Source organism: Nerophis lumbriciformis, linkage group LG21 (genome assembly GCF_033978685.3).
Source record: "Nerophis lumbriciformis linkage group LG21, RoL_Nlum_v2.1, whole genome shotgun sequence".
Taxonomy (NCBI): Eukaryota; Metazoa; Chordata; class Actinopteri; order Syngnathiformes; family Syngnathidae; genus Nerophis; species Nerophis lumbriciformis.
This window is the reverse complement of record NC_084568.2, coordinates 44,182,501-44,209,654: the sequence shown is the minus strand read 5'-3', so window position 1 is coordinate 44,209,654 and position 27,154 is coordinate 44,182,501. Positions and strand designations below refer to the sequence as shown.

General features: G+C 40.3%; 1 protein-coding gene across 1 annotated transcript in view; it reads left to right on the top strand.

Moving 5' to 3' along the window:
• fam49al (family with sequence similarity 49 member A, like) overlaps window positions 1-27,154 on the top strand; it is a 36,385-nt gene that overhangs the window by 6,135 nt on the left and 3,096 nt on the right. Inside the window, exons 2-8 of the mRNA XM_061982316.2 lie at window positions 10,200-10,283; window positions 16,218-16,297; window positions 20,241-20,362; window positions 20,432-20,537; window positions 23,928-24,064; window positions 24,128-24,205; window positions 26,335-26,451. Of these exons, the coding sequence (XP_061838300.1) occupies window positions 16,228-16,297; window positions 20,241-20,362; window positions 20,432-20,537; window positions 23,928-24,064; window positions 24,128-24,205; window positions 26,335-26,451 (630 nt within the window). The 5' untranslated portion in view covers window positions 10,200-10,283; window positions 16,218-16,227. The remainder of the gene's footprint in view (window positions 1-10,199; window positions 10,284-16,217; window positions 16,298-20,240; window positions 20,363-20,431; window positions 20,538-23,927; window positions 24,065-24,127; window positions 24,206-26,334; window positions 26,452-27,154) is intronic.

Sequence of the window (27,154 nt, the reverse complement as noted above, 5' to 3'; positions counted from 1 at the left end):
TAGTGTGTAAGTGTGTTTGTGTATAGTATCTCCAGTAGTGTGTAAGTGTGTTTGTGTATACTATGTCCAGTAGTGTGTAAGTGTGTTTGTGTATAGTATCTCCAGTAGTGTGTAAGTGTGTTTGTGTATACTATGTCCAGTAGTGTGTAAGTGTGTTTGTGTATAGTATCTCCAGTAGTGTGTAAGTGTGTTTGTGTATAGTATCTCCAGTAGTGTGTTTGTGTATAGTATCTCCAGTACTCTGTAAGTGTGTTTGTGTATAGTATCTCCAGTAGTGTGTAAGTGTGTTTGTGTATAGTATCTCCAGTAGTGTGTAAGTGTGTTTGTGTATAGTATCTCCAGTAGTGTTTGTGTATAGTATCTCCAGTAGTGTGTAAGTGTGTTTGTGTATAGTATCTCCAGTAGTGTGTAAGTGTGTTTGTGTATAGTATCTCCAGTAGTGTGTAAGTGTGTTTGTGTATAGTATCTCCAATAGTGTGTAAGTGTGTTTGTGTATAGTATCTCCAGTAGTGTGTAAGTGTGTTTGTGTATAGTATCTCCAGTAGTGTGTAAGTGTGTTTGTGTATAGTATCTCCAGTAGTGTGTAAGTGTGTTTGTGTATAGTATCTCCAGTAGTGTGTTTGTGTATAGTATCTCCAGTAGTGTGTAAGTGTGTTTGTGTATAATATCTCCAGTAGTGTGTTTGTGTATAGTATCTCCAGTAGTGTGTAAGTGTGTTTGTGTATAGTATCTCCAGTAGTGTGTAAGTGTGTTTGTGTATAGTATCTCCAGTAGTGTGTTTGTGTGTAGTAAGTATCTCCAGTAGTGTGTTTGTGTGTAGTATGTCCAGTAGTGTGTAAGTGTGTTTGTGTATAGTATCTCCAGTAGTGTGTAAGTGTGTTTGTGTATAGTATCTCCAGTAGTGTGTAAGTGTGTTTGTGTATAGTATCTCCAATAGTGTGTAAGTGTGTTTGTGTATAGTATCTCCAGTAGTGTGTAAGTGTGTTTGTGTATAGTATCTCCAGTAGTGTGTAAGTGTGTTTGTGTATAGTATCTCCAGTAGTGTGTAAGTGTGTTTGTGTATAGTATCTCCAGTAGTGTGTTTGTGTATAGTATCTCCAGTAGTGTGTAAGTGTGTTTGTGTATAATATCTCCAGTAGTGTGTTTGTGTATAGTATCTCCAGTAGTGTGTAAGTGTGTTTGTGTATAGTATCTCCAGTAGTGTGTAAGTGTGTTTGTGTATAGTATCTCCAGTAGTGTGTTTGTGTGTAGTAAGTATCTCCAGTAGTGTGTTTGTGTGTAGTATGTCCAGTAGTGTGTAAGTGTGTTTGTGTATAGTATCTCCAGTAGTGTGTAAGTGTGTTTGTGTATAGTATCTCCAGTAGTGTTTGTGTATAGTATCTCCAGTAGTGTGTAAGTGTGTTTGTGTATAGTATCTCCAGTAGTGTGTTTGTGTGTAGTAAGTATCTCCAGTAGTGTGTTTGTGTGTAGTATGTCCAGTAGTGTGTAAGTGTGTTTGTGTATAGTATCTCCAGTAGTGTGTAAGTGTGTTTGTGTATAGTATCTCCAGTAGTGTGTAAGTGTGTTTGTGTATAGTATCTCCAGTAGTGTGTAAGTGTGTTTGTGTATAGTATCTCCAGTAGTGTGTTTGTGTATAGTATCTCCAGTAGTGTGTAAGTGTGTTTGTGTATAGTATCTCCAGTAGTTTGTAAGTGTGTTTGTGTATAGTATCTCCAGTAGTGTGTAAGTGTGTTTGTGTATACTATGTCCAGTAGTGTGTTTGTGTATAGTATCTCCAGTAGTGTGTAAGTGTGTTTGTGTATAGTATCTCCAGTAGTGTGTAAGTGTGTTTGTGTATAGTATCTCCAGTAGTGTGTTTGTGTGTAGTATGTCCAGTAGTGTGTAAGTGTGTTTGTGTATAGTATGTCCAGTAGTGTGTAAGTGTGTTTGTGTATAGTATCTCCAGTAGTGTGTAAGTGTGTTTGTGTATAGTATCTCCAGTAGTGTGTTTGTGTATAGTATCTCCAGTAGTGTGTAAGTGTGTTTGTGTATAGTATCTCCAGTAGTGTGTAAGTGTGTTTGTGTATAGTATCTCCAGTAGTGTGTAAGTGTGTTTGTGTATAGTATCTCCAGTAGTGTTTGTGTATAGTATCTCCAGTAGTGTGTAAGTGTGTTTGTGTATAGTATCTCCAGTAGTGTGTTTGTGTGTAGTAAGTATCTCCAGTAGTGTGTTTGTGTGTAGTATGTCCAGTAGTGTGTAAGTGTGTTTGTGTATAGTATCTCCAGTAGTGTGTAAGTGTGTTTGTGTATAGTATCTCCAGTAGTGTTTGTGTATAGTATCTCCAGTAGTGTGTAAGTGTGTTTGTGTATAGTATCTCCAGTAGTGTGTTTGTGTGTAGTAAGTATCTCCAGTAGTGTGTTTGTGTGTAGTATGTCCAGTAGTGTGTAAGTGTGTTTGTGTATAGTATCTCCAGTAGTGTGTAAGTGTGTTTGTGTATAGTATCTCCAGTAGTGTGTAAGTGTGTTTGTGTATAGTATCTCCAGTAGTGTGTAAGTGTGTTTGTGTATAGTATCTCCAGTAGTGTGTTTGTGTATAGTATCTCCAGTAGTGTGTTTGTGTATAGTATCTCCAGTAGTGTGTAAGTGTGTTTGTGTATAGTATCTCCAGTAGTTTGTAAGTGTGTTTGTGTATAGTATCTCCAGTAGTGTGTAAGTGTGTTTGTGTATAGTATCTCCAGTAGTGTTTGTGTATAGTATCTCCAGTAGTGTGTAAGTGTGTTTGTGTATAGTATCTCCAGTAGTGTGTTTGTGTGTAGTAAGTATCTCCAGTAGTGTGTTTGTGTGTAGTATGTCCAGTAGTGTGTAAGTGTGTTTGTGTATAGTATCTCCAGTAGTGTGTAAGTGTGTTTGTGTATAGTATCTCCAGTAGTGTGTAAGTGTGTTTGTGTATAGTATCTCCAGTAGTGTGTAAGTGTGTTTGTGTATAGTATCTCCAGTAGTGTGTTTGTGTATAGTATCTCCAGTAGTGTGTTTGTGTATAGTATCTCCAGTAGTGTGTAAGTGTGTTTGTGTATAGTATCTCCAGTAGTTTGTAAGTGTGTTTGTGTATAGTATCTCCAGTAGTGTGTAAGTGTGTTTGTGTATACTATGTCCAGTAGTGTGTTTGTGTATAGTATCTCCAGTAGTGTGTAAGTGTGTTTGTGTATAGTATCTCCAGTAGTGTGTAAGTGTGTTTGTGTATAGTATCTCCAGTAGTGTGTAAGTGTGTTTGTGTATAGTATCTCCAGTAGTGTGTAAGTGTGTTTGTGTATAGTATCTCCAGTAGTGTGTAAGTGTGTTTGTGTATAGTATCTCCAGTAGTGTGTAAGTGTGTTTGTGTATAGTATCTCCAGTAGTGTGTTTGTGTGTAGTAAGTATCTCCAGTAGTGTGTTTGTGTGTAGTATGTCCAGTAGTGTGTAAGTGTGTTTGTGTATAGTATCTCCAGTAGTGTGTAAGTGTGTTTGTGTATAGTATCTCCAGTAGTGTGTAAGTGTGTTTGTGTATAGTATCTCCAGTAGTGTGTAAGTGTGTTTGTGTATAGTATCTCCAGTAGTGTGTTTGTGTATAGTATCTCCAGTAGTGTGTTTGTGTATAGTATCTCCAGTAGTGTGTAAGTGTGTTTGTGTATAGTATCTCCAGTAGTTTGTAAGTGTGTTTGTGTATAGTATCTCCAGTAGTGTGTAAGTGTGTTTGTGTATACTATGTCCAGTAGTGTGTTTGTGTATAGTATCTCCAGTAGTGTGTAAGTGTGTTTGTGTATAGTATCTCCAGTAGTGTGTAAGTGTGTTTGTGTATAGTATCTCCAGTAGTGTGTTTGCGTGTAGTATGTCCAGTAGTGTGTAAGTGTGTTTGTGTATAGTATGTCCAGTAGTGTGTAAGTGTGTTTGTGTATAGTATCTCCAGTAGTGTGTAAGTGTGTTTGTGTATAGTATCTCCAGTAGTGTGTTTGTGTATAGTATCTCCAGTAGTGTGTAAGTGTGTTTGTGTATAGTATCTCCAGTAGTGTGTAAGTGTGTTTGTGTATAGTATCTCCAGTAGTGTGTTTGTGTGTAGTATGTCCAGTAGTGTGTAAGTGTGTAGTATCTCCAGTAGTGTGTAAGTGTGTTTGTGTATAGTATCTCCAGTAGTGTGTTTGTGTGTAGTATGTCCAGTAGTGTGTTTGTGTGTAGTATCTCCAGTAGTGTGTTTGTGTGTAGTATGTCCAGTAGTGTGTAAGTGTGTAGTATCTCCAGTAGTGTGTAAGTGTGTTTGTGTATAGTATCTCCAGTAGTGTGTTTGTGTGTAGTATGTCCAGTAGTGTGTTTGTGTGTAGTATCTCCAGTAGTGTGTTTGTGTGTAGTATGTCCAGTAGTGTGTAAGTGTGTAGTATCTCCAGTAGTGTGTAAGTGTGTTTGTGTATAGTATCTCCAGTAGTGTGTTTGTGTGTAGTATGTCCAGTAGTGTGTTTGTGTGTAGTATGTCCAGTAGTGTGTAAGTGTGTAGTATCTCCAGTAGTGTGTTTGTGTATAGTAGCTCCAGTAGTGTGTTTGTGTGTAGTATGTCCAGTAGTGTGTTTGTGTGTAGTATGTCCAGTAGTGTGTTTGTGTGTAGTATGTCCAGTAGTGTGTTTGTGTGTAGTATGTCCAGTAGTGTGTTTGTGTGTAGTATGTCCAGTAGTGTGTAAGTGGTGATGGTATTTGGAGAGGTGAAGTGTGACTAAGTAGGACATGACTGAATGAAGGGTTAGGTGAGAAATTAACACATAAACTTCAGGCTTAGGTCAGGCTGATTATAAAAATAAGTGTTGTTCAAATCTTCTGCACAAAAAGACAACAAAAAAATCCTACAATTGTGAAGTACCAAAATAAACTGAATTGATAATGAATTTGTTTCTTAACTAAACTGTCAATAACATTAAAGTGCAAATGAAAATATATCTTCACCACTTTAGTCATCGTTTTTGCACTTAAGGAAATTCTCTATGACTTCTTCTCTTCTATTGTCACTACTGCCACAAGTCTTCTATTGTCACTACTGTCACGAGTCTTCTATTGTCACTACTGCCACAAGTCTTCTATTGTCACTACTGCCACAAGTCTTCTATTGTCACTACTGCCACAAGTCTTCTATTGTCACTACTGCCACAAGTCTTCTATTGTCACTACTGCCACAAGTCTTCTATTGTCACTACTGCCACAAGTCTTCTATTGTCACTACTGCCACAAGTCTTCTATTGTCACTACTGCCACAAGTCTTCTATTGTCACTACTGCCACAAGTCTTCTATTGTCACTACTGTCACAAGTCTTCTATTGTCACTACTGCCACAAGTCTTCTATTGTCACTACTGCCACAAGTCTTCTATTGTCACTACTGCCACAAGTCTTCTATTGTCACTACTGCCACAAGTCTTCTATTGTCACTACTGCCACAAGTCTTCTATTGTCACTACTGCCACAAGTCTTCTATTGTCACTACTGCCACAAGTCTTCTATTGTCACTACTGCCACAAGTCTTCTATTGTCACTACTGCCACAAGTCTTCTATTGTCACTACTGCCACAAGTCTTCTATTGTCACTACTGCCACAAGTCTTCTATTGTCACTACTGCCACAAGTCTTCTATTGTCACTACTGCCACAAGTCTTCTATTGTCACTACTGCCACAAGTCTTCTATTGTCACTACTGTCACAAGTCTTCTATTGTCACTACTGCCACAAGTCTTCTATTGTCACTACTGCCACAAGTCTTCTATTGTCACTACTGCCACAAGTCTTCTATTGTCACTACTGCCACAAGTCTTCTATTGTCACTACTGCCACAAGTCTTCTATTGTCACTACTGCCACAAGTGGCGGAAAGGTGTAATACAACTGAGTACGGACCACAGCAGAGGAACATTATTTTAGGCTGCCACTCAGGGACATGTGAACAGGCACCTGTTTCTATTCTCAGTTCCATTTCCAAAGTCATGGAGAAAATAGTTTATGAACAGGTCGATAGTTACCTTGCCACTAATAAACTCATGCACAAATTACAATCCGGCTTCGGAACTAACCACTCCACTGATACATGCCTTCTCTATCTGACTTCAGAACTAACCACTCCACTGACACATGCCTTCTCTATCTGACTTCAGAACTAACCACTCCACTGACACATGCCTTCTCTATCTGACTTCAGAACTAACCACTCCACTGACACATGCCTTCTCTATCTGACTTCAGAACTAACCACTCCACTGACACATGCCTTCTCTATGTGACTTCAGAACTAACCACTCCACTGACACATGCCTTCTCTATCTGACTTCAGAACTAACCACTCCACTGACACATGCCTTCTCTATCTGACTTCAGAACTAACCACTCCACTGATACATGCCTTCTCTATCTGACTTCAGAACTAACCACTCCACTGATACATGCCTTCTCTATCTGACTTCAGAACTAACCACTCCACTGACACATGCCTTCTCTATCTGACTTCAGAACTAACCACTCCACTGATACATGCCTTCTCTATCTGACTTCAGAACTAACCACTCCACTGACACATGCCTTCTCTATCTGACTTCAGAACTAACCACTCCACTGACACATGCCTTCTCTATCTGACTTCAGAACTAACCACTCCACTGACACATGCCTTCTCTATCTGACTTCAGAACTAACCACTCCACTGACACATGCCTTCTCTATGTGACTTCAGAACTAACCACTCCACTGACACATGCCTTCTCTATCTGACTTCAGAACTAACCACTCCACTGACACATGCCTTCTCTATCTGACTTCAGAACTAACCACTCCACTGATACATGCCTTCTCTATCTGACTTCAGAACTAACCACTCCACTGACACATGCCTTCTCTATGTGACTTCAGAACTAACCACTCCACTGACACATGCCTTCTCTATCTGACTTCAGAACTAACCACTCCACTGACACATGCCTTCTCTATCTGACTTCAGAACTAACCACTCCACTGACACATGCCTTCTCTATGTGACTTCAGAACTAACCACTCCACTGACACATGCCTTCTCTATCTGACTTCAGAACTAACCACTCCACTGACACATGCCTTCTCTATCTGACTTCAGAACTAACCACTCCACTGACACATGCCTTCTCTATCTGACTTCAGAACTAACCACTCCACTGACACATGCCTTCTCTATGTGAGCGAGCACATCAAACATGATGTGGACGTGGGCATGGTCATGCTGCACCTTCAGAAGGCCTTTGACACCGTTAACCACGCTATACTGTTGGATAAGGTCAACCAACGAACGAGATTTCTCTATAGAATCTCCTCTCTGGTCAACAAAAGCACCATGAAGATTCTGGCGGGAACTCTTGTTCAACCCTTTTTCCATTACGCATGCACCTCCTGGTACCCTAGCACCTCCAAAACCCTCAAATCTAGACTCCAAACATCCCAGAACAAGCTAGTCAGATGACTTCTAGACCTCCACCCCAGATCACACCTCACTCTTACCCACTTCTCCAAAGTGGGCTGGCTCAGGGTGGAGGACAGAGTAAAACAACTTGCACTGAGCCTGGTCTATAAAATCTGCTACACCTCCCTGATACCCAAGTACATGTCAAACTACTTCCTTAACGTAAATGACCGCCATAACCACAACACCAGGGGGAGCTCCACTAACCACGTTAAACCCAGATTTCCATCTAACAAAGGTCTTAACTCATTCTCCTTCTATGCCACATCAATGTGGAATGCACTCCCAACAGGTGTAAAAGAAAGGGCATCTCCATCCTCCTTCAAAACCGCAGTAAAAAAACACCTCCAGGCAACTTCAACCCTAAACTAACACCCTCCCTTCCACATCCCACCTCCCCGGATTGTAAATAATCAAATGTAAATAATCAAATGTATATACTTGTTCTTATGCTATCTGAACTCACTATGTTCTCTGCTCGCTGTACATATCCTACCAAGTCACACCTACACTCTTTCAATGTCCATTTCTCTGATGATGCAATTGTTGATGACTGAAGTGATGATATCAACCAAACCCTCCACATCCCACACCCCGTATTGTAAATAATGTAAATAATTCAATGTGCATACTCTGATGATGATCTTGTGTGATGACTGTATTATGATGATAGTATATATCTGTATCATGAATCAATTCAAGTGGACCCCGACTTAAACAAGTGTAAAAACTTATTGGGGTGTTACCATTTAGTGGTCAATTGTATGGAATATGTACTTCACTGTGCAACCTACTAATAAAAGTCTCAATCAATCAATCAAAATATACAAGTACTAACATACGTATTATATACACATATAACATATGTACAATATACACATAAAGCATATGTACAATATACACATATAACATATGTACAATATACACATAAAGCATATGTACAATATACACATAAAGCATATGTACAATATACACGTACATGAATACAAGTACTAACTGGCAGTAACTCCAACCAAAACAAGTCAATAACTCGCCAAATGGTGAGAATAATAATACTAATAATTGTGATGATTACAATGTCATGTTGGTGATTATGGTGGTACTTGGGGAGTGTTTTCAGGTGGTACTTGTGCCAGGCCATAGGCTATTAGGAGCTAGCAGCTACACAACAGCAAAGCACACAATAGCACACAAGCTAGACATAGATAATAATAATTGAACAATAAAAACAGCGCAAGTATCAAATAATTCTAGTTGCACATGACTTACACATACAAAGTCTCCAAGGCGTATTAGAAAGTATCCAGTAACTGACCCACAGGTAATTATCTGTCACTTTGCTGGCTGAACTATCTCTCTCTGATGGATCCTTTTATCCTAAACTCCACTTTAGTGTAGGAGCCACAACAGCACCTGTGCAAAAACCTCATCTGCACCTGTGCAAAAACCTCATCTGCACCTGTGCAAAAACCTCATCTGCACCTGTGCAAAAACCTCATCTGCACCTGGTCGTGTTAAAAGTAATCAAGTCAGCATTGCAGCAGTTTGAGTTGTGTGAACATGTCTTCTGTTACTGCTCTGATGCAGGAGTCTTACTTTGCATTATCCATTGGTACAAGCACACATCTTTTTATACCAACGAAACATCATTGTGTACCAATAAAACATCATTTTCTACCAATGAAACATCATTTTCTAACAATGAAACATCATTTTGTACCAATGAAACATTATTTTGTACCAATGAAACATCATTTTCTAACAATGAAACATAATTTTCTAACAATGAAACATCATTTTGTACCAATGAAACATTATTTTGTACCAATGAAACATCATTTTGTACCATTGGAACATCATTGTGTACCAATAAAACATCTTTTTGTACCAATGAAACATCATTTTGTACCAATGAAACTTCATTTTGTACCAATGAAACATCATTTTGTACCAATGAAACATCATCTTGTACCAATGAAACATCATTTTGTACCAATGAAACATCATTTTCTACCAATAAAACATATTTTTGTACCAATAAAATATATTTTTGTACCAATGAAACATCATTGTGTACCATTGAAACATCATTGTGTACCAATGAAACATTATTTTGTACCAATGAAACATCATTTTGTACCAATAAAACATATTTTTGTACCAATAAAATATATTTTTGTACCAATGAAACATCATTGTGTACCAATGAAACATCATTTTTGTACCAATGAAACATCATTGTGTACCAATGAAACATCATTTTTGTACCAATGAAACATCATTTTGTACCAATAAAACATATTTTTGTACCAATAAAATATATTTTTGTACCAATGAAACATCATTTTGTACCAATGAAACATCATTTTGTACCAATAAAACATATTTTTGTACCAATAAAATATATTTTTGTACCAATGAAACATCATTTTTGTACCAATGAAACATCATTTTGTACCAATAAAACATATTTTTGTACCAATAAAATATATTTTTGTACCAATGAAACATCATTTTGTACCAATGAAATATCTTTTTGTACCAATGAAACATCATTTTGTACCAATGGAACATCTTTTTGTATCCACATGCACAGGAAGTACCTGGCTTTTTTTTTTTTCCGACTGCGTGCGACTGAAATGTGCAAACAACAAACCTGGTTTCCTGTCTGACTGTCTGCTGTCTGTCTGACTGTGTGCTGTCTGTCTGACTGTGTGCTGTCTGTCTGACTGTCAGGTGGCGGCTGCTGACGCTCGACCAGCGTGTGGAGCTGACAAGTTGATGCGGTGAAGAGTCCTGCAGGAGTCCACACAAGCAAAGGTAATCACGGTCAGGTTGCAAGAAGCTTAGGCAGGGTAGGGGACTTGTGAGGGTGTGCAGCGGACAAAGGGTGGTAGTGACTTGTGAGGGTGTGGAGAGGACTGAGGGTGGTTGTGACTTGTGAGGGTGTGCAGCGGACAAAGGGTGGTAGTGACTTGTGAGGGTGTGGAGAGGACTGAGGGTGGTAGTGACATGTGAGGGTGTGGAGAGGACTGAGGGTGGTTGTGACTTGTGAGGGTGTGGAGAGGACTGAGGGTGGTAGTGACATGTGAGGGTGTGGAGAGGACTGAGGGTGGTAGTGACTTGTGAGGGTGTGGAGAGGACTGAGGGTGGTAGTGACATGTGAGGGTGTGGAGAGGACTGAGGGTGGTTGTGACTTGTGAGGGTGTGGAGAGGACTGAGGGTGGTAGTGACATGTGAGGGTGTGGAGAGGACTGAGGGTGGTAGTGACTTGTGAGAGTGTGCAGAGGACTGAGGGTGGTTGCAATGATAAGAAGACTTCCATATGGAGATTATAGACTGAGTGGCAGAAGGAACCCTCAGGGGCCGACAGGAGGAACCTTTGAGGGTAGAACTGAAAGGAGGCCGCGAGCGTCGCTTGGCTTCCTGTTTGCAGCCAGCTTCTTGCCTTTCAGCCGCCATGTGGGAAGAGCTCCGTGGTTTGAAGAGGTTCTTGCTTGGGACTACAAATGCCAGCTGTGTAGTGGAGAGGAAGCCAAAAGTGCCACAGACACACTTTCATTGACAACTCTGCTTGACTAACTGCACAGTCTGCTTGGTCTCTCAGTGCGATGTCTACAACAACACTTGCCAGCAGGCACACAACACTGATACAACGTTGATGGTGCAGTGTCTACAACAACAACACTTGCCAGCAGGCACACAACACTGATACAACATTGATGGTACAGTGTCTACTACAACAACACTTGCCAGCAGGCACACATCATTGATACAACGTTGATGACACAAGTCCTTTAAAAGGGACTTTGAAACAACGTTGTGAAATAGTTGTATTTGTAAATTGAGACAACGTTGTTGGTTGGGTGATGACCAAATTTCAATGTCAAATCAAGGTCACAACCTGACATTGATTAAATGTTGTCAGAAAGCATGTTTCTTCAACGTTGTATTTGTGTTGTAGAATGTTGGTTGGGAAATGACCACATTTCAATGTCAAATCAATGAAAATGAATGAGTCCTACCCCGGATAACAACATGTGGAATATAGAAACACACCTCAACTAGGAAGTTTTTACCCAGAAGGCTTAGCACTGTAGGCAGGGACAGGAAGGAGGACGAGGATGGAATATATGTTGTTGTTGTTCTTTCTTGGTGGACACAAGAAAGAAACAGAAGTTTTGATCAGACGTAAACGTTTGAGAGAAATTGATTGGCAAAAAGAATTCTGATTGTACAAAAAGTGCGGGGAATTTGCAGGCATTGAACAAAGCCAATAATCTGCGTGAACTGAAGAGAATAATAATACTTGGATCAATATTTAGCAAGCTTGAAAAGGTCTTTTTCAAAAACATTCTCTGAGACCCTTTGACGTACTGCTCTTCTCAACGAGCAGCGGGGTCCTGCTGGGCCCCCACGGGCTTGGGACACAAAAACCGTGAAAATGGGCAATTTCTGTTTCAATTTTTGTTGGAATAATTATGTATAAGTTATCACACAACTCTTATGCTTAAAGGCCGTTGCTATAGTTATCATCAATTGTGCTCAAGTATACTTTTCTATCTGTGCAAAGGCACACAACTTGTGGTGGACTTCAAGGACGTCAAGGAAGATAAGACGACAGCACGCAGACTAAACAGAGACAAGGCAATCACAAGGCCCCCAGCACATTCCGTTCTGAAATATCACATATTGTGCGTACTAAGCTGCTCGCATGATATGTGTGGCCACTCCCTTTAGAGGGATGCTAACTAGGGAACTCCTGAATAAATAGAGGAGTGCGGGGGCTGTACCTTAGAGCGTGGTGGGAGACTGTAACTGAGTGTGCAGCACCAAACCTTTCTCCTCATGAGCAAAACTTAACTGATTCCTTGCTTCTTGTCTTGTGCAATAGATAGTTCGGTGTTTGAACCTGACACTAAACACATCACAGGGCAAATATGCAAATGAGAGGATGATGTCATGGATAGATTGTAGTGGTGGGGGAACCCTGCAGACACTTTGAGGTCAGACCAGGAAGACTGAAGAAGTGTTATTTTTACAAGAAAACACAACTGTAAATAAATACTTGCATCAAAACAAGAGAACGTTGAAATGGAGGCCTACAAATGCACAAAGTTGTCAGTGTAGTGGCCTGAAAGGAGAGTGAGAAGAAGAAGGATGTTAAAGATGGCCGCTATCATATCAGCTGCGTATCATTTGACTGGGGACTTTTACCAGCCTGGAGGAGACCACATCACCGGGACAACGGTTACCTAGCAACCGTAAGCCCAGGGCTGCTCTGCGCTAGTCACTGGCCACAACATTAGGTACACAAGCACAGGCATCTTTCTTTAGGACCTTTCACACTAATGACGTGTCCACCACCACATCCTTTTTCACTCCTCCCTCATCCTTCCTGCTCTGCGTGCTGGGTCACAGCAGGAGACATCTTCATAGAACTGCTTTCAAATGTCCTCCTTTTGTCATCCCAACAACATCCACAAAACCTCAATTCCACGTGCATGTCCTTTGGAACTTAGTTTGAAGCAACGTTGTTGATTGAGACCATAGTCTACTCCCATTGTTAGCCACCTCCTGCTTGCCCTATTTTACAACTTAGAATGCATGAAAAAAGAAAAGCCTGTGTTACGTGAGGGCTGTGAATGAGAGGTAAAGTGTTACATGAGGGTTGTGAATGACAGGTAAAGTGTTACATGAGGGTTGTGAATGAGAGGTAAAGTGTTACATGAGGGTTGTGAATGAGAGGTAAAGTGTTACATGAGGGTTGTGAATGAGAGGTAAAGTGTTACATGAGGGTTGTGAATGAGAGGTAAAGTGTTACATGAGGGTTGTGAATGACAGGTAAAGTGTTACATGAGGATTGTGAATGACAGGTAAAGTGTTACATGAGAATTGTGAATGACAGGTAAAGGGTTACATGAGGATTGTGAATGACAGGTAAAGTGTTACATGAGGATTGTGAATGAGAGGTAAAGTGTTACATGAGGATTGTGAATGACAGGTAAAGTGTTACATGAGGATTATGAATGAGAGGTAAAGTGTTACATGAGGATTGTGAATGACAGGTAAATTGTTACATGAGGATTGTGAATGACAGGTAAAGTGTTACATGAGGATTGTGAATAACAGGTAAAGTGTTGGGAATGACAGGTAAAGTTGCCATCAAGCACGACATGGCGCTGCTGGTTCAGTCTGCTGAGTGTCATGATCTGAGCCTCGTATTGTTTTCCTGTGTTTACTTTCTAACTTCCGCTTTAGCGCTCTTATTTTGCTGGATCTTCCTGTTTTGTTTGTGTGTTCCTGCTAGCAGCTTCACTCCGAGCCTCTTCTCCTCCCAGCTCTTTTCATTTTGTAAAAACGGCTATTTGAGTTGAGGCTTTGTCAAAGCATTTCTTCATGTATGTTTGATACGTTGTGGACGCCTCTCCTTTTCACTCGTCAGTTTTTGCTGTTCTCCAGCATTCCATTTTGACTATACCCTGATCAGTTTAGTTTCGTTTTGCACAGCCTTCCCTAGGTTTTGGTGCCCTTCCTAGCGACACTCGTCTTTCGTTTATTTGAGCCGTCAAATACCTTTTTTACCTGCACGTTGACTTTCCGCATCTTGGCAACGCACCAAATTATCGCCGTCATTCCAACCAAGCGTCACAAATGGTGTTATTGCAAAAAGAGCAACGTTTGTGCCCCGCCCGCTCCTTTTAAGACAGCACTTTCATTCCCTCAGTGGGTTTACACTCAAGTTGTGTTCATTAAGCAAATTAAATAAGGTCTCAAGGAACTGCACTCCATTATGAGACATAACTTATGTCTTCTGCCCATTATGAGACATAACTTATGTCTTCTGCCCATTATGAGACATAACTTATGTATTCTGCCCATTATGAGACATAACTTATGTCTTCTGCCCATTATGAGACATAACTTATGTCTTCTGCCCATTATGAGACATAACGTATGTCTTCTGCCCATTATGAGACATAACTTATGTCTTCTGCCCATTATGAGACATAACTTATGTCTTCTGCCCATTATGAGACATAACTTATGTCTTCTGCCCATTATGAGACATAACGTATGTCTTCTGCCCATTATGAGACATAACTTATGTCTTCTGCCCATTATGAGACATAATTTTGTCTTCTGCCCCTGCAATGGTAACAATGCACACTTCTGGTGCTTGATGCAGCATATTATCAACCAATAATAGCTCATTCTTTTCAATTCAAGTGAACAAAATGAGCAGATAATAATAAAGGCTTATCCTCTCGGTCTCTCTGTTGTGGTCTGGGTCTCAGCCTCTCCCGTCTCCTACGCCACTCTTTCTGAGCCATAGGGCTGGCAAAAAACCATATTTTTCTCAGCTGTGGTCCGTATGGGCCGCAATACACTTTCCCACCTCTTGTGGCAGTAATGACAATCTCTAACAAACAGAAGAAGTTTGTTTAGTGCAGAAATTATGACTAAAGTGCTGAAGATGTATTTTTATTTGCACTTTAATTATATTTAAAAACACATTTGTAAATTTTGTATAATTTTAGCACAACATCATTTTAAGTTAAATTATTTTTCGACTGTTATTAATGAGTTCTTTCTTTTGCAGTGTATTTAGTTAGTATTTATTTTTCTAATCAGCCTAAGGTTTATGTGTTAAATAATATTAGTGATTAAGACATACTTTCATATCTTCTGACAAGTTTGTAAACATATCAAAATGAAATACCATTCAAATCAAGAGTAAGATGACTAATTCAGTGTTAATGCTTGAGTGGGCCCCGGGTCCCTCTGTCGTGAAAAAGTTGGGCCCAAGGTCAATTGGGTTAAGAAAAGCAGCCCTATGTTATGGTGTCTTGTTTGTGATGTTCTGGTACTGCGTGTGTACAGAGAAATGCATCATGACCCAGCAGTCACCAATGTGGGCTTTCTTCATTTCATTTCACTCGTACTTTGCAAAGCGTGTTCTGCAGATATTTAACGAGGAGGGTTAAAGACAAACTTCAACACAATAACATCTGATAAGTCGGCCTAAAATTCACTAGCGTGAAACAGTACAAATCCGCTTGTGCTGCTAGGCCGAGACCGGGCGTTATTAGCGGCGACCTCAGCAAATGTAAATCCACAGGACTGACGAGAAAGAAAATACCTTAGGGTGAAAGAACTCGACAACAACATGTGTAGTTTATGTTTACCTTCATGGTTCAACTGGAGGCAAAAGTAACTAAGTTCACTGTTAGGATTTCTTTATGTTCTACAATTGAATGTTGCCTTTCTAAGCAGCAGACACAACTTGCATTACTTTATTACTGTCATGGAAAAATGTCATTATATTTTGGCTTAGTTCTATTAGCCTTATTTATTTATATATGTTGTGTTGGACAGATTGTTGTTTTTTTTCATTTCATGAAATCCTATTCAGAATGTTTGAGTTGCTTGTTGTGTATCAATGAAATCATTGATTGATTGACATGTTAAAGAATTGAATCCATGTAAGGCTTGAAAAAGGCAAATGGATGGCCAAATAAATGTCCATGATCTTGGTGTACCTAATGTTGTGACTGAACATGTTGACTTCAGCGTGTGCTCTGAGGCCACACGAGGAAACATCTCCAGAGCATTGGGTGCAGCAGGCAGACTGTTATCAGGTTACTGTGGCCATGGAAATGGATGAGGAGCTGGTGCGACTCCCAAAGAGTGCTCAGTAATGAAATAGGCAGCATGTTTGAAACCATTGTTGTCTGCATTCTGTGCTCCCAGGTCGCCAGCCATGGGGAACCTCATCAAGGTCCTTGGCAAGGACTTGGAGAACTGTCCTCATTTTTTCCTGGACTTTGAAAGTAAGTGAGTGGGTAAGTGGGTGTGTGCGTGTGCTTGAGTTGTGAGCGTCTGCAGAGGTGCATTGTGGGAGGCTGCAGGATGGAGCGTTGTTGTGTTGTTGTCATCTCTTCGGTCCCACTCTTCTCAGGCCACAACATTAGGTACACACACAGGAGCCAATCAAAAAATCATTTCAAGATAATCATGCTGATTGACATCAATAATTATTAATATAGTTGACTAGCTGGTTACTAAAAGTACTGTTAATAGCCATCTTGACTAAGTGGGTGTTTACAAGTCTTTACACTTCAATTTCACTGAATCTGGCTCCAAAATGAATATCTTTATATGTGTACTTTCACCCTAAAATATATGCAATATAAGTCCAAATATATCCAGACATACTTTTCCATCCATATCGCCCAGCCCTAACATCAGAGGTGGGTAGTAACGCGCTACATTTACTCCGTTACATCTACTTGAGTAACTTTTGGGATCAATTGTACTTCTAAGAGTAGTTTTAATGCAACATACTTTTACTTTTACGTGAGTATATTTATAGAGAAGAAAGGCTACTTTTACTCCGCTACTTTTATCTACATTCAGCTCGCTACTGATTTGTATCCATCTGTTAATGCACGCTTTGTTTGTTTTGCTTTGTCAGACAGACCTTGAAAGTAGGATCTATCACATGCCTGCCTTTCACCAATCAAATACACTCACTGGTGACCTTTGACCAATCAAACAGAGCCAGGCGGTCACATGACCGTCACACGTGGAGCCCGACTTAAACTAGTGTAAAAACTTATTGGGGTGTTGCCATTTGTACTGTCTAATCTACTAATGAAAGTGTCAATCAATCAATCAATCAATCAATCTCTGCCTACTGAGCCTATGATGCTGTTAAGTTATTGTGGCTCAATTTGCCTTCATTTTTTTTATGTTAATGTATTATTATTTAATATATATTATTGTTTTAGTTGCTTAAGAGATATTCCTGGCTCTGAATTTGCTCATTGCTATTTTTATGTTTTTGTGTATTATTTGTTGCCGTCATCATTAAAGGAACAGGTTACTCATCAGTTACTCAGTACTTGAGTAGTTTTTTCACAACATACTTTTTACTTTTACTTAAGTAAATATTACTCCTTACTTTTACTTGAGTAATACATCTCTAAAGTAACAGTACTCTTACTTGAGTACAATTTCTGGCTACTCTACCCACCTCTGCCTAACATACACACAATAAATGTATGTATGATTATGAAGCACACAACCTCAAAACCATCACACAATACCATTTTTGTCATTGCACTTTGCAGTCAAACGACACAGCAGCTGTATTGTGTGTTCTTAAAGTGACACACACACACACACATTGAAGGACACACTAACTTCTTGTATCAATAGTTTTACTACTATTATTAGAAGCAATGTATTTTATAATTCATGTCGAAATGAATTTATACACTTTTAAACTACAACCACAAATAATATAATAAACATCTTAAGTGTAAATAAAAGGTATACATTGTTTTAAACATATATACATTTATATTATTAATATTGATCATTAAAAAAAAAGATTATTTCTATCTTACCCAAAAAATTCAGCATATTAATATTTGATGTACAAACCCCGTTTCCATATGAGTTGGGAAATTGATGTAAATATAAACGGAATACAATGATTTGCAAATCATATTCAATTGAATATGCTACAAAGACAACATATTTGATGTTCAAACTCATAAACTTTATTTTTTAGAATTTCATGGCTGCAACACGTGCCAAAGTAGTTGGGAAAGGGCATGTTCACCACTGTGTTACATCACCTTTTCTTTTAACAACACTCAACAAACGATTGGGAACTGAGGAAACTAATTGTTGAAGCTTTGAAAGTGGAATTATTTCCCATTCTTGTTTTATGTAGAGCTTCAGTCGTTCAACAGTCCGGGGTCTCCGCTGTCGTATTTTACGCTTCATAATGCGTCACACATTTTCGATGGGAGACAGGTCTGGAGTGCAGGCGGGCCAGGAAAGTACTCGCACTCTTTTTTTTACGAAGCCACGCTGTTTCAACACGTGCTGAATGTGGCTTGGCATTGTCTTGCTGAAATAAGCAGGGGCGTCCATGAAAAAGACGGCGCTTAGATGGCAGCATATGTTGTTCCAAAACCTGTATGTACCTTTCAGCATTAATGGTGCCTTCACAGATGTGTAAGTTACCCATGCCTTGGGCACTAATGCACCCCCATACCATCACACATGCTGCCTTTTACACTTTGCGTCAATAACAGTCTGGATGGTTCTTTTCCTCTTTGGTCCGGATGACACAATGTCAAATATTTCCAAAAACAATTTGAAATGTGGACTCGTCAGACCACAGAACACTTTTCTACTTTGCATGAGTCCATCTTAGATGATCTCGGGCCCAGAGAAGCCGGCGACGTTTCTGGGTGTTGTTGATAAATGGCTTTCGCTTTGCATAGTAGAGCTTTAACTTGCACTTACAGATGTAGCGACCAACTGTATTTAGTGACAGTGGTTTTCTGAAGTGTTCCTGAGCCCATGTGGTGATATCCTTTAGAGATTGATGTCGCTTTTTGATACAGTGCCGTCTGAGTGATCGAAGGTCACGGTCATTCAATGTTGGTTTCCGGCCATGCCGCTTACGTGGAGTGATTTCTCCACATTCTCTCAACCTTTTGATGATATTATGGAGCGTAGATGTTGAAATCCCTACATTTCTTGCAATTGCACTTTGAGAAACGTTGTTCTTAAACTGTTTGACTATTTGCTCACGCAGTTGTGGACAAAGGGGTGTACCTCGCCCCATCCTTTCTTGTGAAAGACTGAGCAGTTTTTGGGAAGCTGTTTTTATACCCAATCATGGCACCCACCTGTTCCCAATTAGCCTGCACACCTGTGGGATGTTCCAAATAAGTGTTTGATGAGCATTCCTCAACTTTATCAGTATTTATTGACACCTTTCACAACTTCTTTGTCACGTGTTGCTGCCATCAAATTCTAAAGTTAATGATTATTTGCAAAAAAAAAATAAAGTTTATGAGTTTGAACATCAAATATGTTGTCTTTGTAGCATATTCAACTGAATATGGCTTGAAAAGGATTTGCAAATCACATCTAACACAATTTCCCAACTCATATGGAAACGGGGTTTGTAGATTGTAATTGTTCTGAATAATGATATTGACCCACTTACAGTTGAACAGGTCTAAACCTTGTCAAATGATATGAATCACAAAGATTATGATACAACAACATGCTTAGAAACAAATACTACAAAAGAAAGTACTAAAAATACATGTATATCTAATAATTATGCAGTGCTAAAATAAACATTTGAATACTAAATAATATAGTTGTCCCTCGCCACATCGCGCTTCACTTTATCACATATTTCTTGGTTTCTTTTTTGAAGCACATTCTACGTATTTTGGGCCTAAATCCGCGTAAAAATGTGTAAAGGTTGTAAAGATATTAATAGTAGAGCAGAATTGAGACCAAACCAATGAGAGCGCGCTGGCCAGTGATTGGCTCAGCCGCAGGCAGCATAGTCCTATTAGAATAAAGGTGACTATGTGGCTGTTATTTCATGTCTAGAAGGTTCTGGTGGTGCTCAAACATATTTTAAGAAGGTCATAAACATGCTATGGATATTTGCTACTATGACAAAGTGAAATGAATTTAGCAGTTAAAGTTATTGGAGCAGGTTTGACTGTGACCATATCAGACTGACACGTTACTGCCACAAGTGGTGGAGAAGTGTATTACAGCTGTTCTTGGGCGGTCCACTAGGGGGCGACGGTGGCTTCAATTCACACAAACCTTCTTCTTTATGTTCCCTCGGGCCACCGACAACATCCCACGCTCCCTTCCCACTTCCTACCTCACATCCTCCTTCCTTCCTTCCTTCCTTCCTTCCTTGTCCGCTCTCAGATGCCCAGCCCACCGAGGCGGAGACCGCCGTGTGGAACCAGGTGAGCGCCGTGCTGGAGGAGGCTCACGGGATTCTGGCCGAGCTGCAGTCCTACAACGGCGCCGGGCAGGAGATACGAGAAGTGAGTGGAAGAGAAAGCAGGAAACAGGCAACTAGTGACGTAACTCTTGCTTGTGTGCCTCACCTGCAGGCCATTCAGAACCCAGGTGAGCTGGCTCTGCAGGAGAAGGCCTGGAACGCCGTCTGCCCCCTGGTGGCCAAACTCAAGCGCTTCTATGAGTTCTCCCTGCGACTGGGTGAGTGGCATCCCTTCATTTTATACCGCTTGTCCTTGTGTATAGTATGTCCAGTAGTGTGTAAGTGATGGTATTTGGAGAGGTGAAGTGGGACTAAGTAGGACATGACTGAAGAAGCCTTTGAAGAAACATAATATTCAACAATATTAACACCTTCAACATTCATTTTAAAGGCAAAAGTGTCATGTTTAATTCAGACAGTGTTGTTTTATATGCAGACTCACCTTGTCTCTTTATCGCTCTCTCTCACACACACACACACACACACACTCACTCACACACACACACGCACACACACACACACACACACACACCACATAAACACACACACACACTCTCACACACACACACACACACACACACACACACACGCACGCACACACACACACACACACACACACGTTGCTACAGTAACAGCGAGCGAGAGAGAAGGATGGAGTCCGCCTCTGCTCAGCCTACTAATAATGTGAACATTATGTTCTCACTCACCAATAATTGATGTTAATGTATTAATATTATTATTATATATGTATTCTATGATTACTTCCAATGTAATAATATTATTATTATATATGTATTCTGATTACTTCCAATGTAATAATATTATTATTATATATGTATTCTATGATTATGTCTCTACTGTGGTCTTCTACTGTACATCTATTTATTAATTTCATCCAGCAAGATAGTTGTTTAACCAACCTGTCAAACATTTGCCTGCCTCCTATACCCACCTACCTAGTAGCTTGCAGGCCATTACTTACCTCCCTAACTAGCTAGTTACCCTCCTACCTATCTAGTTAGCTGGCTATTTACCCACCTATCTGGCTTTCTATTTACTCAATTAGCCATTAACTTGCTCGTTAACATCCTGCCTGTACTGTACATTGACCTAGATAACTATTTACCCGACGGGCCATTTACCTACCAAGCTTCTGTCCATCTTGTCTCCTTCCCACATATTTCTTTAGCTACCTACAAGAAACATACCTAATTACGCTCCTTATTACCAACAGAGCAATTGACCTTTTATTTCTCTACAGACCTAACTAGCAACTCATGTATTTACCCTCCAAGCCATCTACATTGTCAAGCCTGTTATTTACCTACCTGCCGAGTTAACTAGTTCCCTTCCTACCCATTATTTAACTAAAAAACATAACTAGCAACTTACAAATGTCATTTTCTAGCATCTATCAAGCTAGCTATTTCCCTACCTGTCTAAATAGCAACTTACCTTCCTACCTTCAAACCTAACTAGCAACTTATTTACTCTCCTAGCTATCTACAGTATCAAGCTAGCTATTTACCGTCCTCTCGATTTAGCCATTTTCAATCAAGAATGGACTCTGAATTGAATCATTACCCACAAGAATCAAATCGTGTGGTGCCCAAAGATTCACAGCCCTACAAGTTAGCTATTTACCTTTTTCCTGGTTTATTTCCCTTCAGACATAACAAGCAGCTTACCTATTTACTATACTAGCTATCTATCAAGCTAGCTATTTACCTTCTTCCTGGTTTATTTCCCTTCAGACCTAACAAGCAACTTACCTATTTACTATACTAGCGATTACCTTCCTGAATATTTATTTCTCCACAGACCTAACTAGCAACTCATGTATTTACCCTCCAAGCCATCTACATTGTCAAGCCTGTTATTTACCTACCTGCCGAGTTGACTAGTTCACTTCCTATCCATCTATTTAACTAAAAAACATAACTAGCAACTTACAAATGTCATTTTCTAGCCATCTATCAAGCTAGCTATTTCCCTACCTGTCTAATTAGCAACTTACCTTCCTACCTATTTATTTTCCTTCAAACCTAACTAGCAACTTATTTATTTACTCTCCTAGCTATCTACAGTATCAAGCTAGCTATTTACCGTCCTCTCGATTTAGCCATTTTCAATCAAGAATGGACTCTGAATTGAATCATTACCCACAAGAATCAAATCGTGTGGTGCCCAAAGATTCACAGCCCTACAAGTTAGCTATTTACCTTTTTCCTGGTTTATTTCCCTTCAGACATAACAAGCAGCTTACCTATTTACTATACTAGCTATCTATCAAGCTAGCTATTTACCTTCTTCCTGGTTTATTTCCCTTCAGACCTAACAAGCAACTTACCTATTTACTATACTAGCGATTACCTTCCTGAATATTTATTTCTCCACAGACCTAACTAGCAACTCATGTATTTACCCTCCAAGCCATCTACATTGTCAAGCCTGTTATTTACCTACCTGCCGAGTTGACTAGTTCACTTCCTATCCATCTATTTAACTAAAAAACATAACTAGCAACTTACAAATGTCATTTTCTAGCCATCTATCAAGCTAGCTATTTCCCTACCTGTCTAATTAGCAACTTACCTTCCTACCTATTTATTTTCCTTCAAACCTAACTAGCAACTTATTTATTTACTCTCCTAGCCATCTACAGTATCAAGCTAGCTATTTACCTTCCTCTCGATTTAGCCGTTTTCAATCAAGAATGGACTCTGAATTGAATCATTACCCACAAGAATCAAATCGTGTGGTGCCCAAACATTCACAGCCCTATGAGTTAGCTATTTACCTTCTTCCTGGTTTATTTCCCTTCAGACATAACAAGCAACTTACCTATTTACTATACTAGCGATTACCTTCCTGAATATTTATTTCCCTTCAGACATAACAAGCAACTTACCTATTTACTATACTAGCGATTACCTTCCTGAATATTTATTTCCCTTCAGACCTAACAAGCAACTTACCTATTTACTATACTAGTGATTACCTTCCTGAATATTTATTTCCCTTCAGACCTAACAAGCAACTTACCTATTTACTATACTAGCTATCTATCAAGCTAGCTATTTACCAACCTGTCTTGTTAGCTATTTACCTCCGTAAATATTTATTTCCCTACAGTCCTAAAAAGCAACTTAATTATCGACTGACCTGGCTATTTATCAAGCTAGCTATAGCTGAGTTAGCTATTTACCTTTTGAGCTAGCTACTTACCTAACAATCAATCTATTTGATATAACTACCTAGCTGTCGATTTAGCCTACCTAGCTACCTGTTTTAGCTATACCTACCTAGCTCTCCTGCCCATAAAGAAATCGAGCTATTACCTACCAAGGAGCTTCAAAGCCATTTAGTGGCCCTTTGTTGGTTAGGTCTAGATGATGTCTACAGTATTTAAAGTGGCCCTCAGCCATCATGGCTGCTTGTTGTCTAATCCCCCAGCAGGAGGGGCCCTTTAGATGAAACACTTTGTATTTATAGAAGGCCCTGATGCATTTTTAATGGCTGACACAGAGATATGAGGTGGCCTTCACACTTTCTAACTCCGTGAAATGCTGTCTTCTTGGAGCTGATTCCCTTTGTTGTCCCTGCAGAGAACGCCCTGCGCAGCCTGCTGGAGGCGCTGACCAGCCCCCCCTACGCCCCCATGCAGCACCTGGAGCGAGAGCAGGCCCTGGCCAAACAGTTTGCTGAGATCCTGCACTTCACGCTCAGCTTTGACGAACTCAAGGTGGAGGAACAACAAGATGGTGTCTGCTGTCACATGTCAGCTGACGCTCACGTCTGTGTTTAGATGACCAATCCTGCCATCCAGAACGACTTCAGCTACTACAGAAGGACCATCAGCAGGAACCGCCTCAACAACCAGCAGGTACAGACACCTCACCCAATGTACTCCAAGAACATACCTCCCACTTTAGACACCTCACCCAATGTACTCCAAGAACATACCTCCCAGTCTAGACACCTCACCCAATGTACTCCCCAAGAACATAAGTCCCAGTTTAGACACCTCACCCAATGTACTCCCCAAGAACATAAGTCCCAGTTTAGACACCTCACCCAATGTACTCCCCAAGAACATAAGTCCCAGTTTAGACACCTCACCCAATGTACTCCAAGAACATACCTCCCAGTTTAGACACCTCACCCAATGTACTCCAAGAACATACCTCCCAGTTTAGACACCTCACCCAATGTACTCCCCAAGAACATACCTCCCAGTTTAGACACCTCACCCAATGTACTCCCCAAGAACATAAGTCCCAGTTTAGACACCTCACCCAATGTACTCCCCAAGAACATACCTCCCAGTTTAGACACCTCACCCAATGTACTCCCCAAGAACATAAGTCCCAGTTTAGACACCTCACCCAATGTACTCCCCAAGGACATAAGTCCCAGTTTAGACACCTCACCCAATGTACTCCAAGAACATACTTCCCAGTTTAGACACCTCACCCAATATACTCCCCAAGAACATAAGTCCCAGTTTAGACACCTCACCCAATGTACGCCCCAAGAACATAAGTCCCAGTTTAGACACCTCACCCAATGTACTCCAAGAACATACTTCCCAGTGTAGACACCTCACCCAATGTACTCCCCAAGAACATAAGTCCCAGTTTAGAGACCTCACCCAATGTACTCCCCAAGAACATACCTCCCAGTTTAGACACCTCACCCAATGTACGCCCCAAGAACATAAGTCCCAGTTTAGACACCTCACCCAATGTACGCCCCAAGAACATAAGTCCCAGTTTAGACACCTCACCCAATGTACTCCAAGAACATACTTCCCAGTGTAGACACCTCACCCAATGTACTCCCCAAGAACATAAGTCCCAGTTTAGACACCTCACCCAATGTACTCCCCAAGAACATACCTCCCAGTTTAGACACCTCACCCAATGTACGCCCCAAGAACATAAGTCCCAGTTTAGACACCTCACCCAATGTACTCCAAGAACATACTTCCCAGTGTAGACACCTCACCCAATGTACTCCCCAAGAACATAAGTCCCAGTTTAGACACCTCACCCAATGTACTCCCCAAGAACATACCTCCCAGTTTAGACACCTCACCCAATGTACTCCCCAAGAACATAAGTCCCAGTTTAGACACCTCACCCAATGTACTCCAAGAACATACTTCCCAGTTTAGACACCTCACCCAATGTACTCCCCAAGAACATAAGTCCCAGTTTAGACACCTCACCCAATGTACTCCCCAAGAACATACCTCCCAGTTTGATGGCTGTGTCCGCACAAGTCACCATCCTGTCATTTTCCTGACCTCCTAAACCGTAGGAGTAGACTTGATGTGGTTCCTAGTCGTAGTGGGAACACACACATAAGTCCGAGTTCGATCAGTAAGAGGTGTGTTGACAGAAGTCACCATCCTGTCATTTTCCTGACCTCCTAAACCGTAGGAGTAGACTTGATGTGGTTCCTAGTCGTAGTGGGAACACACACATTAGTTTGCATGGTAAGAGGTGTGTTGACAGAAGTCACTGTACTGTCTTTTTGCATGTTTCTCTAGATTGTCGGTGTTCTATGCTGCCATCTGCTGTCTAGTTTGAGTAAATACAAATGTGAGCCAAGAGGTGTGTTGACAGAAGTCACTAGACAGGTGCTATGCTGCCATCTCCTCACAGTAAGAAGTCATACATTAGCCAAGTTAGAGGTGTGTTGACAGAAGTTCATTTGACCTATCAGCCTTCATGTTGAGCTTTTAGTACGCACACAAACTGCAACCTGGGCTGGAGGTGTGTTGACAGAAGTCATGATTGTGCTAGGAACAGCTGTTAGACTTCAAAACTACATACAAGGATCAATAATTGGATCAAACAAGATGCTTGTGAACTTGAGAAAAAATCTTCTAGTCAATGAAAGATCAATATGACATGAAGTGTGGGACTAACTTGAGGCCACTTTCATTTTCTTCTGGGTGTACTTTGATGAAGTTGTGTTGAAGTCAGTGTTGGGATTGTGTGGCAGCTGGAAGCAGAAAACGAGGTGAACAACGAGATGGCCAATCGCATGTCGCTGTTCTACGCCGAGGCCACGCCCATGTTGAAGACCCTCAGCAACGCCACCACCAAGTTTGTGTCAGAGGTACCAAGCAAACTGACAATACTACGAAAGATATACTTTGTCAATTATTATTATTAGTCCTAGTCATTCATTGTAGAATATGGACATATTCTTCTAACCATTTGGAATTGTTCAGTAATAAGTCTAATACTGTATAGCAGTGGTTCTCAGACGTTGTTCACCAAGTACCACCATAATGACATTAAATACAGTAGTGTAGTAGACCTAAGTATTCATTAAGTACCACCATAATGACAACATTAAATACAGTAGTGTAGTAGACCTAAGTATTCATTAAGTACCACCATAATGACAACATTAAATACAGTAGTGTAGTAGACCTAAGTATTCATTAAGTACCACCATAATGACAACATTAAATACAGTAGTGTAGTAGACCTAAGTATTCATTAAGTACCACCATAATGACAACATTAAATACAGTAGTGTAGTAGACCTAAGTATTCATTAAGTACCACCATAATGACAACATTAAATACAGTAGTGTAGTAGACCTAAGTATTCATTAAGTACCACCATAATGACAACATTAAATACAGTAGTGTAGTAGACCTAAGTATTCATTAAGTACCACCATAATGACAACATTAAATACAGTAGTGTAGTAGACCTAAGTATTCATTAAGTACCACCATAATGACAACATTAAATACAGTAGTGTAGTAGACCTAAGTATTCATTAAGTACCACCATAATGACAACA